This window comes from Pteronotus mesoamericanus, unplaced genomic scaffold, assembly GCF_021234165.1.
Source record: "Pteronotus mesoamericanus isolate MK-2021 breed Mesoamerican mustached bat unplaced genomic scaffold, CSHL_Meso_final contig_20, whole genome shotgun sequence".
NCBI classification, from domain to species: domain Eukaryota; kingdom Metazoa; phylum Chordata; class Mammalia; order Chiroptera; family Mormoopidae; genus Pteronotus; species Pteronotus mesoamericanus.
The window spans coordinates 32,407,595-32,429,585 of record NW_026555085.1 but is presented as its reverse complement, the minus strand read 5'-3'; the positions used below and the strand labels follow the sequence as shown (position 1 = coordinate 32,429,585).

The window sequence follows — 21,991 nt, the reverse complement described above, 5'->3', positions numbered from 1 at the left end:
GAACATCAATGTTTTTCAATAATAAATGTTTAGTGGAAGAAAGTAATTGAATATACAACACAGTGATTCAGAGTCTCATTCCGGTTATGCTGGAAAGCAAAAGGACTAGAGAGAGGGAAGGCTAGTGCAGGAACCTAGGAATGAGGCACAGGTGGACCATGGCAGTAACAGGAAAAAGGAAGATGCAGATGAAAAATCTATCACACAGGTAAACTACCCAGGATGGGAAATAGGCTAGAAAAGGGAAATGAGCGAGAAAAAGGTATGATCACCAATGTAAAACCCCTGTAACTGGAGAATGATGATGCTACTGTTCTAGCATAATTTAGAGAGAAAGGCATAAATTCTTTTTTACTTATGGTGAATCCAAAGTGAAGATATATCATTTCCACAGTTCAGGATGAAACAGTTGGATTAAAATTGTTAACAGAAACTATGGGAGAGTTCTAAGACAGGTCTCTTACTTGGAAAAAATTATTCACCTGTCTTCAACAGAAGATACTCAGTGCTACTCTATACTTGGACTCTACAGACTAGACAACTGGCATTCTACATTCTTCACATGCCATGAAAATGAACTTACCTTAGTATCTGATATTTCACAACAAGATTCTTTAGCTATGAAGTTTGAGTTACAGTAGATTTTAAGTTGGTGAAGTTCAATCTATTAAAAAATTAGTAATAAGATATATCATTAGTTTTTTTAGAAAATCACAGTTAAGCACTTAAGAACTACAGTAATTTACCTGGTTAAAAAAAAGAAGCTAAAACAAAGAAGTTACTGTAGGTATTTTTAATATTTTTATTAATTTAGGATCATGATTTTATGTACCATTTGAAAAGTAGATTCAGTTATTGAGATGAACCTATATATAATGGAAATCAATGAATGAAAGCAATTCCACGACTTGGCTAGTTGTTTTAAACAATAAAGTATTTAATTAAAGAAAGGTATTACTATTCACCACAATAAAGTGTATACCCACAAAATGAGGACTATATCAAAATAAAAAATTCTGGGGAAAAAAGTAAGGTCAAAGATCTGAGCACATGATGGAAAAGGCTTTATCTGTAGTTCCAGACTTATTTGAGAAATGGAAAAAGTCACTTTCCAAAAAGGTAAAAGAAAAAAGGTATTAAGTTTTTATCTTTTTTCATGGACTCTGTCTAATACCCATGGATTTTATATTATATTGGCATAGCCTTGAGCAGGACTCATGATCTTTACAAAAATAATTGATTCCTTCTATCTGCTCAGCAGATTCATATCTTTTTTGGCATTTGGACATGAAATTAAAATAGTTTGAAGAAAATACAATCATGCTTTTAAATACGAGATCAATCACATAAGAGCAAGTAAATAGTACAGACTATTAATAAAATTTCAATATGATGGATGCTTAAATAAGCTATTTTAAATTAATTTGTGATTTAAAATTTAAAAATTTAATTGATAATTAATCATATGATGATTAGACATATAAAAATAGGTCAAGAACAACCTCATCCCTCCACTCCTTTTCCTCCTCCTCCCTGCCTTACTATTCTCTCTCTTCCTATCTCCAACTCTTTCTCTGTCTCCCAAAATAATAGAGCCAGACTATGCATTAATTTCAGGTCAATAAATACTTTCTACAGAATGTTTCAACTGTAATGTTATAATAATTAATCCTATGATAATAGGAAGCTGATATCTGTAGTTAGTTTTAAATCCCTGCTCCAACACCTAAAAAAAAAAAAACAGGGAAAAAATCTATAACTAATATTCCACATTGAGGTGAATAAAATCACTTCAGCTCATAGAAAGCATTAAGAACTTCAGATATCTTGTGAATTCATGAGCTGCCTAAGATTTGCAGCCAATGCAGAATTCTGAGATGAAATAAAACTTAATTTCTTTTCTATAACTTTTTGCAAGGTTATTGAAATTAATTTTTATTTATAAACTTTAAATACACTGTCTTATATATCTAATGAAATACTAGACAGTAACATACCCACTATGTCAAATGAAGAAGAACAACAATTAATTTTCTTCTTAACTAAAACTTATTTATCATCATCATTATCAAAATAGTCAATAAATATTGAAATTCTATTATGTACCACCCACTGCGCTAAGCCCTTCAAATGAATTATTTTACTTAACTGAAGATAGATGATCAATTTTTGACAGATTATAACATAATCAAGTACCCATAATGCTGAAACTACAATCAGCTTAGTTTAATTATGCTGTTGTTATTCACTAATCACTTTAGAGTCCTTCATTGACACAGTGCTTTAGAATGAGAATGTTTAGGGCTAAGTCTTTTGCTGATCCTTGTCACACAGTTGTTAAAAAAAATTTTCCATCAGTTTTGTCACCTATTTCTTTCTCATAAAAGCACACAGGTAGTATATGTAAAATAAAACCCAATCATTTGAATTTTTTAATAACATACATTCTGATTAAATAAAACATTTTCATGTTACAACAGATCTTATGAATCACAGAGCTTGTAAGGAAATAGTAAAAAATTAGTCCGCTTAAAGTTGTAGTAGAATCAAGAATCTTTAAAAAAAATTTTTAAATGACATTTTATTTGTTCACTTAAACAGTGACTATTTGCTTAAAAAGCTGCATCACTATGATATGCTTTAATTTTATCCTCAAATGAACTAATTCCATATTAAACTATGAAACTACTATAACACTATAATTTTTACATTATGTGTTTTTATAAGGACACACCTGGTATTCTTCAGCCTCAGGTTCTTGTTTAATCCTTTCCTTAGGTGAGAAGTTAAGACACAGGACAGGCACTCAACCTTCCGAGGGTGAGCTCTGAGCCTGGACTCTACTCCTGCAATAACTTGTTCTTGAGATCTCTTGATGCTGTTTCTCCCAGAAAATTATTAATTTATTTCAGTGTACACTTAGGTTCTTCTTGTACACTTCCAATCAACCTATATTTCACCTACTGCTGGGAGTCAAATCTCTGTTGATCTAGCTGCTGGTCTCTACTTCCTCTCTTGCCTTTGGAGAGACCTTCCTGAAAGCTCTGCCTAGTACCATTGTTAGTATAATTGACACTGTTATTGTTGGCAGCCACCATTTACTGACATAGACTTTAATCCTTCATTAGTCTTCAAGAAGAGCAGGAATGGAAGGTATTTTTTTCCTTTTCATACTTTCTTATGCTAGGGTTGAATGACATGTCTGGCCCTGAATAAAGAAATAAATTTATAGAGAACTGACCACATACCAGGCACTACAGCACATACCCATCATGATAACAAGGAATTCCATCAACACCTTTATAACTGAGGATACTAAGACTCAGATATATTAACAGCTAACAAGTAAATTAGCAGATCATAGCAGTTAAGTAGATGAGGGAGGATTTACAGCCACATCTGTCTGATATCCAAGCTAGCTCACTCTCCACGATGCCATGGTGTCCTGTCTCCAAGACTGGCTTCAGCTCTGGCCTATTTTTCTGATTATTACTGAGCCTGAGTTATGGCATTCTCACTGATTTGTTAACTGTTTCCAAGAGAAGACAGTTTAAAAATAACATTTTATTGAAAAACATGTGTGTGTGTGTAAATTAGCTGGCCAAATATATATCTGCATAGAAATATACTTCTGAAATAAAAATTAAACTGTTGAGTGCTTGGCTTAACAGCAATACCAGTTCTTATTGGTGACCTGCATTCAGATTATTTTTATATGATTCTATGATTTCCCATGATTCTACCCTCAAGAAAATGTGCAGTCACCAATGTTAGATATGTCTCACTTTTCTAAGATTATAGACCTTCTTATCTAGGGAAATCAATTATAGATCTTTATCATCTGAATGTCAAATTAATTTTTAAAGGACCTTTTCATCTGAAAGGGTTTTACTACCCAATTGTTCTCATCCAAATGACCTACTGGATACAATTGGTGGCTATAATTTAGTCTATCAGAACCTTGTAAAAGCATTATAAGCTCATGAAAAATAGTCTGCAGTACAAAGCAGTTGCTATTCTGAGAATGAATAAATAGCCTATTATTCTCAAATAAAAAAATCTGGAACCATTTCAAGTTCATTTTTTCTAGTGCCTAGATATCAAGCTTACTTTTTGTACTATATTTTCTCTTTTACTATAATTTAATTTTAATAACTTTACTTTTAAAGGAATAACTTAATTCTTTTAAATTCACAGACTGGAAAAAATGGGTAAAATATATATAGATGATAATATGTGTGAAAATACAAGCGGAAATACATAACTAACCGCATGCCTGATGGAAAATGTGTTGAAAAGACAATGTATTATAAAGTAATTAAAGGAAGACATTTTAAATAAGAAATTTTGTTTTGATTTAGAAATTTGACTAGTTCTCTTTCACAACCAACATCACAACTCACGTCCACAGGCTTGCCATCTGAAGCTCGTGCAGCGATCACAGTCCTTCCTTGCAAATCCACAGCATCCTTTTCATCAGTACGCCGGCTTGCAATCAAACTGCAATCCATATACAGGGAAATGCCCCCTGGTTGTATAATGATGCCAAGTTTATGCCACTGGCGATCAAACAAAGAACGGAGTTCTCGATTTTTGAAAATGTAGTTCATCACTTCTCCCTGAGCAGCACGGAACATAAATTCCACCACCTTCTTTCCACCATCAATTATTACAGAAACCTGCAAAAATGCAAATTAGCTTCAAATATTTTAAAATCAGTGTTTGAAATCATTAAAGCGCACAAATCAAAACTCAGCATGCATATTAGTATAACTGAAGTACTTAGTAAAATGTTTTAGATGACACCTGTGTCCTCCAGACTGGTTAATGTAAAAGAACAGCAAATATCAAGCTACAAAGTGGTATTCTGATTAATGTAATACACTCCTCGCTAGACAACATTTAAGTGTATATGTGTGCATGCATGTGTGTGTGTGTATGAGTAATTAAAGAATTAAGTGCTATTAATTTATAAGAATAAGAATATGATAACTTTTCTTAGCTTGGATCAACTACTTTGTGTGATTTGCAAGGTGCAGAGAAAATGCATTTTCACAGAGAACATACTCCCTCAGTTTGGTCCATCTTTCCATCATAAAATTGTGACTGTATTAACACATTAAAAGATCAGTGAAATGAAAAACACTCCAATGAATGTGTATAGTAGTACCCACAAATGGATGGTGCCAATAAGTAATAGGAAAGTTCATCTTCCCTCCCTCGAGTACCCACCTTCCCTCCTTTCTGCCCAAATACCATTTCTTTGACTAGAATTCCTAGATCCCTGTTCTCCCCATCCCCCTACTCTCCACCCAACTCCAAGCTTACTACTGCCCTTGTCATGTTGTGATTATGCTCTCATATGTTGTTTTCCTAGATGACATCCCCTTAGACCTTGTGCTCCTGAGAATAGGGATTAAGCTTCTTAAATCTCTTATTTTTGTCACTAACTAGCATATAGTATGTATTCAATAAATTTTTATTGAGGAGATCAATATCAGTATCTCATCTGTTAGTTCACAAAGGAATTTCAGATGAAAACAATGAACAGCTTTTAAAAATAATACATAATATCAGAAATAATTGCAGATAATAAAAAGTATCAGTGAAGTGGACTTAGTGTCAATGAAGCAGTTGTGAAGGAAGAGCAGCCTGAGTGTCTTTACACAAAATATGTATCTAGAAGTAAAAAAGAAAACTAATATTACTTCATCTATCAGACTTTGCTATTACAGTTTTCAGCATGATCATCCTAGCTATGAGAATACTTGAATTTCCCTGTTGATGATTCCTCTAAAAGACAGAATATTTGGGTGCTCCCAAATTTGTACACATAGTTCCAAGATTCACCTGGCCTAAGAACAACCCTGTGGTTCCTCACCTGTGGCATATTCTGCTGGTTTAAAACCTGCCATAGAAACCAGCGCTCCCTTTTGGTGTTTCTTCGTACACGAAGCATGGCTGCTATGGCATACTCCTCAGGAAGGCCTTTGGGAAATATCTTACTGTGGGAGGCAAACAGAAGTTTTGTGGGAAAACGGAAGAAGGCAAGGAAAGAAAATCTAGGTGTAAAATTTTATGTAACACAATATCTCAGTCATATTTTTCTCCATAAATTTATGATTCATTATGCATTTTTATAGTAATCTACTAGCAGATGTATGGAAGCATCATGCCTACATTGCCTATGTAATTTTAATTTTTGTGCTTTCCCTTTTTTTATATCTTCTGGTATAATGTGGTTAAAGCTTGGGGTATATGAAAGCAAGCAAGTGGGCTACAGTACTATGTATGACATGACCTTACTCAACAAGTGTTCCAATAGAAGAGAATAGCATAATTCCCTGCAGTTTGGCAAACAATACAGGTTTATAAAGGAACAAATGCTCATATGTGTATGCTCTAGTTTTATTCTTCTTCTTTGAGGATATATTAAAAAGAGAGGCAACCAACATTATTGCATCTACATTATTATGGTATGTTCCCTATTAAATGAGAAATTGATTAGCACACCATTTGTTTTTCATCACATTGAAATAAAAAGAAGGTTCTAAAATTTATTTTTTTCTGAAAAGTCACCAGTATTAAAGTAAATTTTATAACGGCATTACTGTGCTGGTTTAAGTAATGTTGTTCATTAACAAACAAACAAAACAACCAACTTTTGGTGCCTGCCATTTATCGTCGGGACCACCTATGAATTTGAAAGGTGGACAAAGTAGAGATGACAATTTACACCAAGCAGAAACTTCCAGGTGGAAATTTTTAAGAAGTAAGTTTCATCAAACTTTCTTTTAAAAAGGAAACCTCAACCCACACAGCAGATCTGCCACCCACCACTACCTGCAATAATTTGAGTCTCCACCTTGCTTCCCATTGTCCACCTCCTTTATACCACTTCTATGCTTTGGGAATAAAAATCTTTATTTCAAATGTTCTGAAATTTGACATGCTAATTTCCTGGGCTTTTTCTTCCAGTCATTGTACTGAGTACATCTTTCAATATGGGCTGTGCATTACTAAAAAAATATGTAAGATTTTAAAATTATCTTTTCCTTATCATTTTCTCTTATGCTCTCTTTCAGGGGCTCCTCCTTAATGCAGTTATTTAACTTCTATATTTATGACCTAATTTTCTTACCCTTTCTCTTATATCTTTCTATCTCCTTATTTAGTCTACTTTCTTGAATATTTCCCAATTCAACGTCAATTTTGTTATATTTTTATTTCCAAAATTCTCTTTTGTTCTTTTTTGAACTATCCTGAATAAATGCAGTATTTTAAATCTCTGACATTATCAATTTGGTGGACTTTTCTTTCTCTCTTTTTATATAACCCTTTGTTGACTTTATTTTATCTTATTTTTCTCCATCACCATTTATTCCCCTTTACGTTCTTCCACCGCCACACACTTCCTCCCCCTGCAACCAGCACGCTGTTGTCCATGACAATGAGTTCTTTCTCTTTCCTTTTTTTTTTTTTTGCTCAATCCCTCCACACTCCACCCCCAGAACTGTCAGCCTGCTCTCTATCTATGAGTCTGTCTTATTTCACGTGTTCAGTTTATTCATTAGATTCCCCATATGAGTGAAATCATACAGCACATGTCTTTCTCTGGCTGGCTTATTTCACTTAGCATAATGTTCTCCAGATCCATGCGTGCTGTTGCAAAGGATAAAACTTTCTTCTTTTTTATGACCATTGCTTCCATGCTTCACATATGAAGAAATGGAAGTGGAATTCCATTGTGTAAGTGTACCATAGCTATTTTATCCACTCATCTACTAATGGGCACTTGGGCTGCTTCCAAACTCAGGCTATTGTAAATAACACTGCAATGAACATAAGGAGTATATATTCCTTTGAATTAGTGTTTAGGGCTTCTTCAGATAAATTCCAATTTATCTAAAAGGCAGTACCATTTTTAAATTTTTGAAGTAACTCCATACTACTTTTCACAGTAGCTGCACTAATCTGTATTCCCACCATCAGTTCATGACAGTTTTCCTTTCTCCACATCTTCACCAGCACTTGTTGTTTGTTGATTTATTGATGACAACCATTCTGACAGGTGTAAGGTAGTATCTCATTGTGGTTTTAATTTGCATTTACTTGATGATTAGTTACATTGAACATATGTCTGTTAGCCATCAGTATGTCCTCTTTGGAGAAGTGTCTATTAAAGTCCTTTGCCTATATTTTAATTGGATTGCGTGTTTCTTTGGTATTGAGTTGTTTACGTTCTTTATAAATTTTGGATATTAACCCCTCTTCAGATGTATCCGTGAATATGATCTCCCGTTTAGTGGAATGTTTTTTCATTTTGTGTATGGTCTCCTTTGCTGTGCAAAAACTTCTTTGTTTTCCTATAGAAGACTTAAGAGGAAAGTAAACATTTATTATATGCACATTTCTATCCAAGATAAAAAACTAAAGCTAGACTGACAAGGTCATTTGTATTCCCATTTGTTTTGTTTTTCTCTGCAGCCTTGAATGTTTCCGTTTCATGTAGGTTAGTTTTAATAGTTTGGCTTCTCTCTTCATGATTCACTGTAGTTCAAATATATTTAAGAATGAAAGAGTGAAACTTTGAAAAGTTTATGCAAGCTGGCACAGTATATCAATGAACCAGCTTCATTGCAAAGCATGATCAACTGATGGATTTCATTGAGAGTCCCTCAAATGTTAATGTAGGAAGATTATTTCTCCATACAGAGTCCTGGTATTTTATGCTTTAGAATAGAATAGAATCCTTCCACTTACTTTTTCCCTGCAGGTAAAGAATATTCACTTACTGAAGACATTCTGGAAGCAGGGTGTGTGTGTTGAGGGGGGGGTCCCACAATTCAGTATAGAATTTTACTTCATTCCCCTGGTTTTGGTGCCATGCCTCTTTTCTGCACTTGCTGTCCTGCTTAGGCCCCAGCCTGGAGGCCCTCTGGCTCAATTTCTTGCAAGAATAATCCTCTCACTCCTTGTCTTATTGGATGAGGAAAGAGAAGATAACTAAACTGGGGGCCTCTTTTTTCCACCCCCACCCTCTACACACATCCTCACTCACCAGCTTCTGCAGAGCTAGAAGCCAATAGTGGGAGATACCTGACATATTCAAAATATCCAAATCAATAAAGTTATTAGTGAAAATAAAAAAATGTGTGTTTTATGGAAAAAATGTAAAGGAATAGGACTGGCCCTCTCAGGGGTACTATAAAAAGAATTCCACAGGGTTTTGTTTGTTTGTTTGTTTGTTTTGTTTTGTTTTTTGCACCTTTGGATAATTTGGAATGACTTTAGTTTAGCTCTCTATGAGTTTATTTAGTCCCATTTAAAAAATTGACTTTTAAATTAAACATTTTGTAATCTGGTATACCACATATCCATTAATACTTAGGTGACATTGTTCCTCCATATAGAGCAGTGGCTACCCACAGTAGGTACTCAATAAATAGTAAAGGAATCAGTTAATGAACTGAATTCAGGTATAAACAACATGAAAACAAAACAAAACAAAATGGTCCTCTCAGTCTTGCTTTAGTTTTCCATCTTGTACAGCAATGTACATACAAGAAATTCTCACTTTCCTCTTAAATCTTCTATAGGAAAAACAAGCACAGCAAATGAGTTAGTAATATCAACTTGTCCTCATGTAGAGAACACATGTGCAGACTGAAGAAAACTGAGAGCCTAGTCTATCTACAGGGACCAACTGCTATTTAGTTCCAGCCAACTGTGATCATGTGGGAATATGGATTGAGTTTTGACAGACTATACCATTTTCCAAGACATGCCAAATACCTACATTTTTATCTAAAATATTTAGAGTTTTAATTTTGGCAATTAAGTCATATTTCTCACACTGTCCAGACCAACATTGTGCAAACCAAACAAAAATAAATGACTATAGTTGGCAAGATTGGAGCTACAAAAATGTTTGCTTAATGCCCACCATGTCTAGAGCACCATGAAGCTTACAAAGATGGAAAAGGGAAGATTCTTAACCTAGTTGTTTCTTAAAATTGGTTGGGATTGGGAAATCATCCACAGAAAATCTAAGGAAGTGATATAAATTTGAAGAGTGTTGGGAAATATAGTTCAAGGCCAAAATTAGAATTCAAAGTGTGAATGGAAAACCTAGTCCACCATAAGCAGATCAACAAACAACAGGTGCTGGCGAGGCTGTGGAGAAAAGGGAACCCTAGTCCACCGTTGGTGGGAATGCAGACTGGTGCAGCCATTGTGGAAAGCAGTGTGGAATTTCCTCAAAAAGCTGAAAATGGAACTGCCTTTTGATCCAGTGATTCCCCTGCTGGGACTATACCCTAAGAATACCAAAACGCCAATACAAAAGAACCTATGCACCCCAATGTTCATGGCAGCACAATTTACAATGGCCAAGTGTTGGAAGCAACCTAAATGCACATCAGTAGATGATTGGATCAAAAAGTAATGGTACATATACACAATGGAATACTACGCAGCAGAAAGAAAAAAAGAACTACTAAACTTTGTGACAGCATGGATGGAACTGGAGAGCATTATGCTAAGCGAAATAAGCCAGGGGGCGAAAGACAAATACCATATGATCTCACCTATAAGCGGAACCTAACCAACAATACAAAGATGCAAGGAAAATAAGACCAGCAACACTGAAAGGAAAAGAAATCAACAGAGACAAGAGGGAAGGGGGGGCAGGGAAAGGGAAGGGAAGGGGAAAGTCAAGGAACATATAGCAAGGACTCATGGACAGAACCAAAGGGGAAGAGCTGAGGGAGGTAAGGAGGGAGGGGGCAAGGGAAAGTGGTGGGGGGGAGGCAGAGACAAATGTATTTGAAAAAATAAATTAAAATAAAATTTAAAAAAAAAAGAAAAAATGAAGTATCTGTGAAGTACAATAAAGTGAAGCTTAATAAAAATAAATAAATAAATAAAATAAAAAAAGAAAACCTAGTGTTAGAAATGGGACTGTTTTAAAGTCCTATAGTACCAAGATTGTTTCAGTCCTCTTAAATTTATTGAGACTTGCTTTATGACTTAACATATGGCCTATTCTGGAGAATGTTTATGTGCACTTAAGGAGAATGTATATTCTGATGTTGTTGAGTGAAATGTTCTAGTCTCTTAGATATAATTAGTTTATATATATGTTTAAGTCACCTATTTCCTTACTGAGTTCCTGCTAATGTTCTTTCAATTTTGAAATGGAGTATTGAAGTCTCCAACTATTACTGTTGAATTATCTATTTCTCCCTTAAATTTTCAGTTTTTTCTTCATAAATTTTGGGGCTTTGTTGTTGGGTGCATAAATGTTTATAACGGTTATACTATCTTTATGGATTGACACTCTCATCATTATCAAAATGGCTTTCCTATCTCTTCTAAAAACTTTTTCTTACAGTCTATTTTGTTTCATATTAGTCTAGTAGACTGACCTATGTCTCCCCAAAATTCTTATGCTGAAGCCCATCTTCCAACATATAGTACTGGGGATGAGGCTTTTGGGAAATAATGAGGTTTGCATGAGGTCACAAGGGTGTGGTTCTGATGATGGGATTTGTTCCCTTATAAGAGGAGACCACAGAGCACTCCTTGCTCTCACTCACTCCTCTCCCCCCCCCAATTCTCCCTTTCCCTCTCTCTCTCTTTCTCTCTCTTTGCCATGTGAGGACACAGAGAGAAGGTGACAATCTGTATGCCATAAAAAGGGCTTTTACTAGAGCCTGCCCATGCCAGCACCCTGATATCAAACTTATAGCCTCCAGAGCCATGAGAAATACATTTTTTGTTGTTGTTTGAGATATCCAGTTTATGGTACCTTGTAAACCCCAAGCTGACTAAAACAATTAGTATAGTCACTCAAGGTCTCTTTCAATTTCTGCTTTCATGATATATCTTTTTCCCTCTATTTTTTAATTGATAAAAATTTTATTCCTTTTAAGTGTGGAATACAGAAATGTCAAGGAACTTTAAAGAAACTTTCAGTAATTTGAACCACATATCTCTATTTTTAGTGAAAAATGAAAATACCCCAAAGGAGGACTTATGTAGAGTAAACTAGGTCTGGAAATGGTCTATATTGAAAGACCCTAACACATTCCTTGTTTGGACAGTATGTAGATGACTCACGTAGTCTTTTCTTTATCCATTCTGCAAATATTTGCCTTTTCATTTTATTTTAGTGTTTAACATTTATATTTAATATAATTACTGTTAAGGTAGGGTGTCACACAGTTCTCTGAGGTTCTGTTCATTTTTCATGTTTTTTACCCTGTTTCTCCTCCTAGACCACACAATTGACTTATCCTCAAGTTATCTGATTCTTTATTCTGCAACCTCAAATCTATTCTTGAACCTTTACAATGTTTTCATTGTAAATGAAAAAATTTTTCACTGTTGTCAATGTTTTCAACTGTAAAATTTTTATTTGCCTCTGTTACTAATTCCTATTTATTGGTATTTTCTATTTGGTGAGACAATGGTTGTATACTATCCTTTAGTTCATTAGACAGTTTTCTGTAGTTATTTGAACATATTTTAAGTTACTGATTTAAAGATTTTGTTAACTAAGTCCAATGTCTAGGTTTCCTCAGGAACAGTTTCTATTAACTGTTCCTTTCTCTGTGTATGGCCCATACTTTGTTTCTTTTTCATTTCTTCTAATTTTCAATTGAAAAATAGACATAAATAGCAACTCTGGGAATCAGATTATTCTCCATCTCTCTATGGTTTGTTGTTGTTGCTGTTTGTTATTTTTGTTGTCATTTTTGCTGCTGATTGTCTGCTTAGTCATGTTCCTGAACTAATTCTGCAAAGTCTGCGCTCTGACATGTGTAACTTACTGGAGTCTCTGCTCAGTTAGTATAGTGGTCAGCTAAGGACTGAACAGTTAAATGCCTATGACCTATAAGAATCCCCGCCTCCTCTGAGTGACTATACATACAAGATGGAGAATGCCTTCAATGTTCAAGCAGGCAGTTTACAACTCTCCTAAGCCTTTACCTTGTGCTTGTTCAGAGCTTTAAGTTTGATCAGAACTAATGAGCTTAGAGCCTTTTCAGATGTGTTTTGGGTTTCCACAACACCCTGTACATACACATAGGGAGGGATTCCCACAAATATGTTGGAGCTTTCTAATGATTTCTATGGGAATTTCCTTTATCAACTTTTCCTTTTAAAAATTTTTGATCATCTTCTCATTTGTCTGAATTGTAATTGCTGTCTTGGGCAGCCACCATGTTATACAATTGCTATTGATTATTTTCATCAAATGCCAGGGGACATGTTGTTCTTACTAAACAAGCCCTGAGTCAGATAAAATAAAGACAATCCCTATGAGTATGGGTTTCCAAGTAACTACCAGTCAGGTAAAATAATGAAAAATCTTTGGAAATGGAGTTCTTATTGATCTCTATACCCATTCTTCCTCCTCCAATGGTTGCTAGGTTCCTAGTTTGCATTTGTGATTATAAAGCTTTGGCTTTCAAGCCTACCATTATGTTAAGGAGAGAGGGGTGTAAACAGGGCAAACTGAATGCCAGAAAGCTTGCTGCTATTGCAAGCCCTTAGTTAATTTCCAGAGTTCTGAAAATACTGGTTTTGACCATTTTTGCCTGTGATCTCATTTTTTTAAGAATGAGTATGTTTTCTGAGCTCGTTCTTTGCCATTTCTGCTGACATCATCAATAGTATCTGTCAGAACCTTTAAGTTCATCCCAACTACAAGTTTCATGCAGCCAAGAGAGTGGTCTGAGTGAACACCTCATGAAAGAGAATATGTAGATGAATCCCGTTCATATTGCTGACTCATATCATGAGAAACAATACATTGTTATTTTAAGCCACTAAGCTTTGCAGTGGTTCATTACAAAGCCAAAAATAATGAAAATGCCTTTCTCTTCACTTTCTACATATGAAAATATATATAAAGGCACCTGTAACATCTCATCACAAGATTGCAAACTCTTGGAAGGCAAGAACGGTTTTAAATCTATCTTTGCATTAACCATAAAACCTAAGTGGAACACCAACAAGGCACTTTATAACTATGTTAAATGAAAGGCTGATCCAGCAAATAAAACCAATGACAGCACAGTTAGTTTTGATATAATCTTTCAATGCTATGTAAATAAAACTAAATATAGTTATATTTCAATAATTTAAAATCTCATTCAGAAATTGAAAATATCTCACACAAAAGCTTTCTTCTGTGACAAAATAAAGAAAAATATTAATATTAACAGTGTTAATATATACTATAGTCTTAAAATACATTGAAATAAATTTAGTAATGTTTAAAGAAAAATTAATTTTCTTAGCCTAAGTTTATAATGCATGAAAATTTTTATACCATATTTCCCTTTCAGAAATTCATAATCTGTTTTCAAAACCAGAAGTCATTTTGTTTGCCAAGACTATAACTTTTGAAGAAAAATTTCTGTATTTTAAAACTAATATGTTGCAAAATATATCTGCTTTTATAGACTGTGTTTCAAGCACAACCATTTAATGTGACACAGAAAGTTTCTCTGGGTGTTGCCAAAGTTTCTATTATAAAAGAGGCCATACTGGATTACTGGTCTGTTACCAGAGAGATATAATGACAGCTTGCTATGTCTAAGATATCCATGCTTGAATATTTTTGAATGGAGCGTAATTTCCTATAAGAAATTCTATCCATTGCTTATTCAGTGATACTCCCATTAACAAAAATATTGTTGATCTGTACTTGCCAAACTCATTCACATACGTATTTGGGTAGAAATTCTCAATGGAATATTTTCTACTTTCCCTGCATTTTATACTGTAAATGGAAAATTCATACATGTAAATTAATATTAATCTTTATTTGAAGAGCTAAAAGCTCATATAATTAATTTTTTCCCTTTGTCTATTTTTCTTCACATTAATCAAAGTCACCTAAGTATTAATGGACATGTGAGAGCAGACATATACCAAATTAACAAAATTTTTAATCTAAAATCATTTTTTTAAATGGGACTAAATAAACTCATAGAGAGCCAAACTAAACTCATTCCAAATTATCCAAAGGTGCCAAAAAAAAAAAACCCTAAAAAAAAACTTGACACCTGTGGAACCTTCTTTACAATACCCCTGAGAGGGCTAGTCCTAGTCTGTTACATTTTTTCCATAAAACACATACTTTTCATTTACACCAATAACTTTATTGGTTTGGATATTTTGAATATGTCAGGTATCTCCCACTATTGGCTTCTAATGGGTAGAGGCCGGAGGTGCTGCTAAACATCTTCCAAAGCATAAGACAGCCCCACAAAAGAATTATTTGGCCAAAATGTCAGTGGTACCAAGAAACTTCACAAGTCACTTTGTACACATTTGATCAGTCACAGCACCTTCTCCATACACTGCACAAATCAGTTTTTGCATTTCAGTTGGAGTTTTTTACCTTTCTTGAAATAACAAAGTAGAATACACTGAAAATGACGTGTATCTTCTTCCTTCTTCAATATTAAAATGGCTGCACAAAAATTCACCCATTTTTATGTTTTTTTAAATGCATGCTGATATGACAGCTATCACTATATAGTCAAACAAAATTGTTTTGAATGAGATTAAAGACAACTAAGCACTGCTAGAGCCATCATAGAGAAAAAATGCAATGGACTTTTTGGCCAACCCAATACAAGAAAAGTCTTGGCATGAGATGGAGGAAGCATACACTCTGTGTATGTATAATTGTTATTAAATAGGATTCAACATCCGCTGTCTTTTGTATATGTGGTTATAATAAAAAATACTGGCATTATCCCTAACTATGAAGTACTTTCACTGACAAGCCAAAACATCTAATTCTCTACTATGAGAGCTTTTTTCTTCTTCTTCAGAAAATGCTTGTGTTTATACAGCAAAAGCTCTGTTACCATTAAAATAGTCCCTAGAAACCAGTCACACATTACTAACAAATTGTCTAATAATTAATTCTCACCTTAGAAAGCATAGAACTGGGATCTGCAGGGATTGCCATAAAGCAAGAAAATTTAAATGGGGAATATATAGAGAGAAAAGAATAAATCCAGAACAGGAACTACCCTGAGTTAGTCAGGCCAAGATAAGATGCCACTGTTGTGAGCTCTGGGTAGGAAAAGTGTTACCTTAAGTCACTGGAATCATGGGAGAAAAGTTCCCTCCAAAAGGAGGTGATGCCAAAGGGGAGATGGAACCAAGATAAACCTTGACTATCTTCTTCAACTATGCTGTGGACTCACGTATCTAAGTCCCTGTTTGGCATCTCCACTTGGATATTAAAGGCGCCTCTAAATAACTGAAATCGAACTTACAGTTTCCTAACACACATATCCCTTTATGAGGATTCCACATCTTAATAAAAGATATGGCCATTTACCTAAGTGCTCCAACCAAATATCCAAAAGTCATTCTTGATTTTTGCCCTTCTTTTATCCCCCCCGCCCCATGCAGTCTATTGGCAAGTCTTATTGTTTGTCCCACCAGCACAGATCCTGATTCTGCCCACTTCTCTTCAGCTCTATCACTCCCTAATCCAAGGCGCCACCATTCCTGGGACCCTCGTTACAGTGCCTTGATTGATTTCCCTCCCTTAAAGTCTAGCCTGCACACAGCAGCTGGGATGAGCTTCTAAAATGTAAAGTGGACAAGGTCCCTCCCTTACTCACAACCGTCCTACAGTGTCCCATGGGTTCTATAATAAAATACCCATCCTTGATCATGGCTCATAAAGCCTAATGTGCTCTGACTCCTGCCTTCCTCTGACACATCATCTATTTCAGTCTTGGTGTGGCACCCACACTTCAGTTACAATGACCTGAATTTGGTTCCTTGAACACACCAGGCTCACTGAGGTCTTAGGCCTTTATACTTCCTGTTTCCTCTCCTGGGACAGCAGTTCCCCGATCTTCACTTAGATGGCTTCTCCTCACTATTCAGGTCTCAGCTCTAATGTCACTTCCTTTGAAAGGTCTATAGTTGTCCTCACCTCAGTCACTACTTAACACCTGGTTTTATTTTCTTCTTAGGCTTAAAACTACCCAGTATTTTTTAAAAAATGTACTGGTTTACACAAGTATTTCCTGCCTTCAGCAACTAGAATGTGATTTCCATAAAAACAGGGATTCTGCCTGACTTGTTGCTCTAAATCAAGCACCTAGACTAATACCTAGCATATAAGAAATACTCATAGAAATGTGTTCCATTCATGGAAAATCCATAATGATGTCTATGACCAGTCATAGTAGGTACCAAACATTTGTATTCAGTATAAAAATACTACTTTGCATAATGCCTTAATGTTAAGGTCTCATGAAACTGTGCTATGTCGCATTCAGCAGGAAAACAACAGAAGGGAAAACCAAGCCCTGCGTGATTCCATAGGAGGTTAGTCAAAAAGTTGAGGCACAAAACAAGCCTGGAAACAAACACAACCATTATTCTTACTTTTAAAAAGAAGATAAAATTTCTATGGGCTTTAGCAAAGTGTAATACCTGCCCCAGGAAGATTTCACGAGAAACATGCTTCATCAGGAATCTTCCAGTCCTTGGAAATGCTTCAATTATAACATACAACATGTAATAGTTTCCTGTAGTTCTACACTCCTAAAGCTGAAAGGACGCTTAATAGTGATTTAGATCAACTACCGCACTTCATGTAAGGGAAATTAAAGCCACGAAAGTCAAATAACTGCTTCGCCATCACTGGATGGGACCTGAACTCAGAACTCTTAATTCCAAGGTCAGTTTTTTCTGGTACATCAAGTTGCTTCCATCCTCTGTATTAAGAATAAAATTTCCCTCATTGTTACCCACCTGATTTAAAATTAATGTTTGGGACTATAAGGGAGAAAAAAATCTCTTCTTGGTACTGGGTGAGGTCGGGAGAGGCAAATAAGTATAGAACATTAATTTCAAGAAATTATTAAATCATATTTTGGGCTCTGAGCATAGCCTGGGTAGCCAGTAGCCCTGAGGGGTAGATTATTACAGCTCCTTCCCCTAATGATATTTTGAGCACAGATCAGGAAGTGTTGTAAACCATACAGTATTATCTTTAAAATAAAGACACTTCTGTTAGGTTTTAGGAAAGGTATGCATGCTACAGGAGATGATAAACAATTGGGAATATTTTCTACATATTCTTTAGAGATCATTTCTTAAAAAAATTAGGGTTTTTCACCAAGTATTTCAAAAAAACTAAGTGCAGTTTTCAAGAAGTAGTGAGAAATATGAAAACAGTATATATACCAATAACTATGTGCAACGTGAAGAAAAGTTTGAAATATTCTGATAAGAATTGCCACTGTGTTTATCCTCCTGGTGAGAAGTTACATATTAGGAAGGACATCACTAGAATGGTAACATAACGAAAAAGACAAGCAATTCCTTAAAATGTGAAAATCATGATCACAGATGTGACTGTTTCAAATGATTATGGGAAGAAGGAGAACCCTTAGTATTGCTCCTACATCAGTATTTTCCTGGTTACAAGGAACAGCACAGCTTCCATTCCATTCATCCCCTGAGGTGTGAAATCAATGCCTAACACAGCTATACACAAAGTTAACTTAATGAAGGTGAAGTGTCCGGTCTCCCAGGGACCGAGGGATGTCAACTGAACAAATAATGAGCCTTCCTGCCTGTCGCAATTAATGAGAAACCAATAAGAACTGCCTTAGGGAATAAACTGTTTTCTCACCCTCCCTTCTAGATGGGGAGCACTACAAGCAATGGCACAGCCAGGGAAAATCATAAAAAAAAAACCCACAATAATTTACTCTTTTAAACTACATGCAAGTATTTATTTAAAAGTTGTTTTATGGAGAGATGAAATCAAGGAGTAGATCTCATTTATTCTCCATAACCAGGCCTTGGTGGTTTGCTGTCAAGAAAAATAAAGACCATATTGGAGCTCATAAATTCCTTATTTCATAGTATATTAAATAATTGGTAAAGTCATTATACAGCGAGTTCAATTTGATGTATTTTTTTTCATATTTCTAAAAGAACCATAGTTTGTAATGTGGCAAGTAACACATCTGTCTCATGTATAGATAAAATAAAGGATAAAACCAAACCAAAGAAAAATAAGAAGAAAAACCCATGACTCTCAGTTTCTCTTTTTGTTCTTTTACCTTGCTAAATAATAAGGATTGTGTTGCAAAGAGTGAAATGTGTTTTAAAAAAGAGATTAACAAACTTTCACAATTTCAATACTCATAAACGGAAAAGCAAGAGGACATAATTATTCTAGAGACATTTTATTTTGTAAATGGTGTCCTAAAAAGTGAGTGTGATACACATTTAGGCAGCAAAATGTTTAAAAAGCTTACTTACTAATTATAATGGTTCCAGAGGTAATTCTTCAACTAGCTCATAGTACAAGCCATGAAGCAAAGCCCTTTTTATGAAAGTGTTATGTTGGTAGAGCCAAACTGAGTTTTCCAGATCATATTTAGCAAGCCTACCATTTATTAATTTATTTTTGCTTTTAAAATGAAATGGTTAAATGGGAAAAAATCTATTTTTAAATATCAAGAACTGGCTTCCAAGTTAATTCTTCTATTCTAAATAAGTGTGAGGCAGGGTTTATAAAGAACTTCCGTATTTACACGTATCAATGGGGCCTTTGACTTGCTGAATATCTTCCAGGAAGAGAAATAAGATACAAGTTACATTTCCTGAGAGTGAAGTGAGAGATGCTTGGAGTTTATAGTAAGTCATTTCTTTCCCAGCTGACATCCACCATCACCTGTCACATTACAAGCAATTTGGCTAGCAGGGCCTGGGGGGTTTGTCTGAAATGCCTTCCCTGCAAGCTGGGTGATGATGTTTGAGTTCCACAGCCACGGAGACTCTGAAATCTTAGCCTTTTTGTGTTTGCTGTGGGGATACAGACAGATGGATTGTTAATGGGAAAACAAAGCTTGGGTGACTCTCATAATCTTTCACCTGTTATGATTAGCACTTGTTCATTGTAGCATTGTAAATGATTTCCTATTGAAAATAAGCCTTACCTACTAGAGGACATTCAGATAATAAAAATCGAGGAAGTGCTCATCAGAAAGACTCTGAACACTAGTTTTTTCAGGCGTCCTCTATTCAATAATAATAATAACTTCCAGGTCAAACCCAACCTCATCCCCAGGAGTTCTCTAAATTCTGAAATGTCCTTCCTGAGTCTGGGGGCTGGGCTATTGCTTCAGGATCAGCCCGAGAGTACAACTTAACTGAAAGCTGTGATTTTCCCAATGGCATACACTCAGCCTTTTTTCTAGAATGTAATGCTATTGCTCCCACAACTTCACTTTTTAAAAAACAACTTTAGTAAGGTGTCACTAATATACTCTGGTGTCTTGTCAGGTCATAGAAACTGTTCATATTTTACTTTACTTTTTTATATGAATAAAGTTAAAACCCCCTTAGCCTGGCACATAAGGACTGTCAGAAAACACCTCAACCTGCCCTAAAGCTTCCTCCACCTTCCAGACACTCTCCCTATCTGTGTTCGCTGACCACATGGGACTCTCATCCTTCTTCAAATTGACTTTACCTTTAAAACCACCATGGTGCTCCCTCTAGCTACCACACACTGACCCCCTTGCTCACCTGGCACATTTGTACTTATCCTTCAAGCCCCTACTTTTCACATCTTCTATGACGCTTTCCCTGGTTCCTTCAGAATGGGCTTCATCTGTTCTTCCAGAGTCTATCATACATACTATCGAAAGATTGCTGCAACATTCCATAATAGCTAATTGTTGACATACCTGTCTTCTCACACAGAAATAACTTGTTGGCAGGGACCATGTCTTTATTCATCCTTAAATCCTGAGTGCCTCACACATAGTGAGTATTCAACATAATTTGAGAATTGAATGACATACTTTGTTAGAAGTTCTTTCACTGGTATCAAAGCTGAACTTCAAAATGATAGTGACAATATACTATAAAATATTTTTTTCAAAATAGCTCATGTAAGCAAAGGGAATGTTATATTCTTGCAATGGTTAGATTAGAAGAGAGACAGGCAATGGGAAAATACAGAGAGGATTGCCTAATATCCATGTCTATGAGCTTCTGAGCCCCACAGTGGAAGGAATGACAGGAGTTGATTGATTGGATTATATTTGTTAACAACACTATCAGGCTCTGTGCCGAAGCAGTACTGCCTCAGGGTCCAGAGGGTAGGTAGTTAGAGGGCCACTGAATCCGTGCCGCCACCCTCCAAAGTACACACACCAACCCACTTAGACAAAAGCCATGGGCAGCTCTGGCACCTAAGGGTGAGGATAAGCAGCTTCAGTAGAGTGGCTGTGTCCCACAGAACAGCATTTTTATGGAGAGGCCTCACATTAAAGGCATGGGTGACATGCATTGACAAGGAGACTAGAAAACAACAGCAGAAGCATACTTGATTGTGAACATAAGCACGTGTGCAACAGTCTTGGGGCTCCCAGGAGTAATGAGAGCAGCCCTTAGCAGGGAGCTGAGGTTCTGCATTTGTACACGTAGAGAGGAGGAAGCAGAACAATTTAAGCACTGGTGTCAAAATATCATTTGCAACCACAACCTAATTTGGCCTGGAAACATTTAGATATTTAGATTATCTGAGCCAGAATGAGATCAGCATTATCTTTTAAAAGTGTATTGGGCCACAGAAAAAGAAGGAAATTTGCCTGAGAACATCAGTGAAGGTTGTGTGGAAGGAATGATCTGTACTGAGCTTTCTAGGATATATAGGATTCCAATGGGCAGAAATGATGGACAGAATATGACAGAGAGAAACGAGTACATAAAGGCACTCAGGTCATTTCCTTGGAGACAGGACAGTGGTCAACAGTAACTTCGAAAGAGAAATTTCCAATGTTTAAGAGATCAGATGAGTAAGTAAAGGGATGTGTGTGTAAGTAAAAGTGGTCAGTAACATTACTCCTTTGGGAAGTTTTGGAGTAAAAGGGACTGTCAAGAGAAAACACTTCTAGAATAG

General features: G+C 35.6%; 1 protein-coding gene across 1 annotated transcript in view; it reads right to left on the bottom strand.

Annotated features, from left to right (window-relative positions):
* The window catches only part of COL19A1 (collagen type XIX alpha 1 chain), a 331,895-nt gene that overhangs the window by 267,247 nt on the left and 42,657 nt on the right, over positions 1-21,991 (bottom strand). Inside the window, exons 5-7 of the mRNA XM_054569553.1 lie at positions 5,882-6,005; positions 4,404-4,679; positions 584-664 (exon numbers count right to left, since the gene is read on the bottom strand). Coding sequence (XP_054425528.1) covers positions 584-664; positions 4,404-4,679; positions 5,882-6,005 — 481 coding nt within the window. The remainder of the gene's footprint in view (positions 1-583; positions 665-4,403; positions 4,680-5,881; positions 6,006-21,991) is intronic.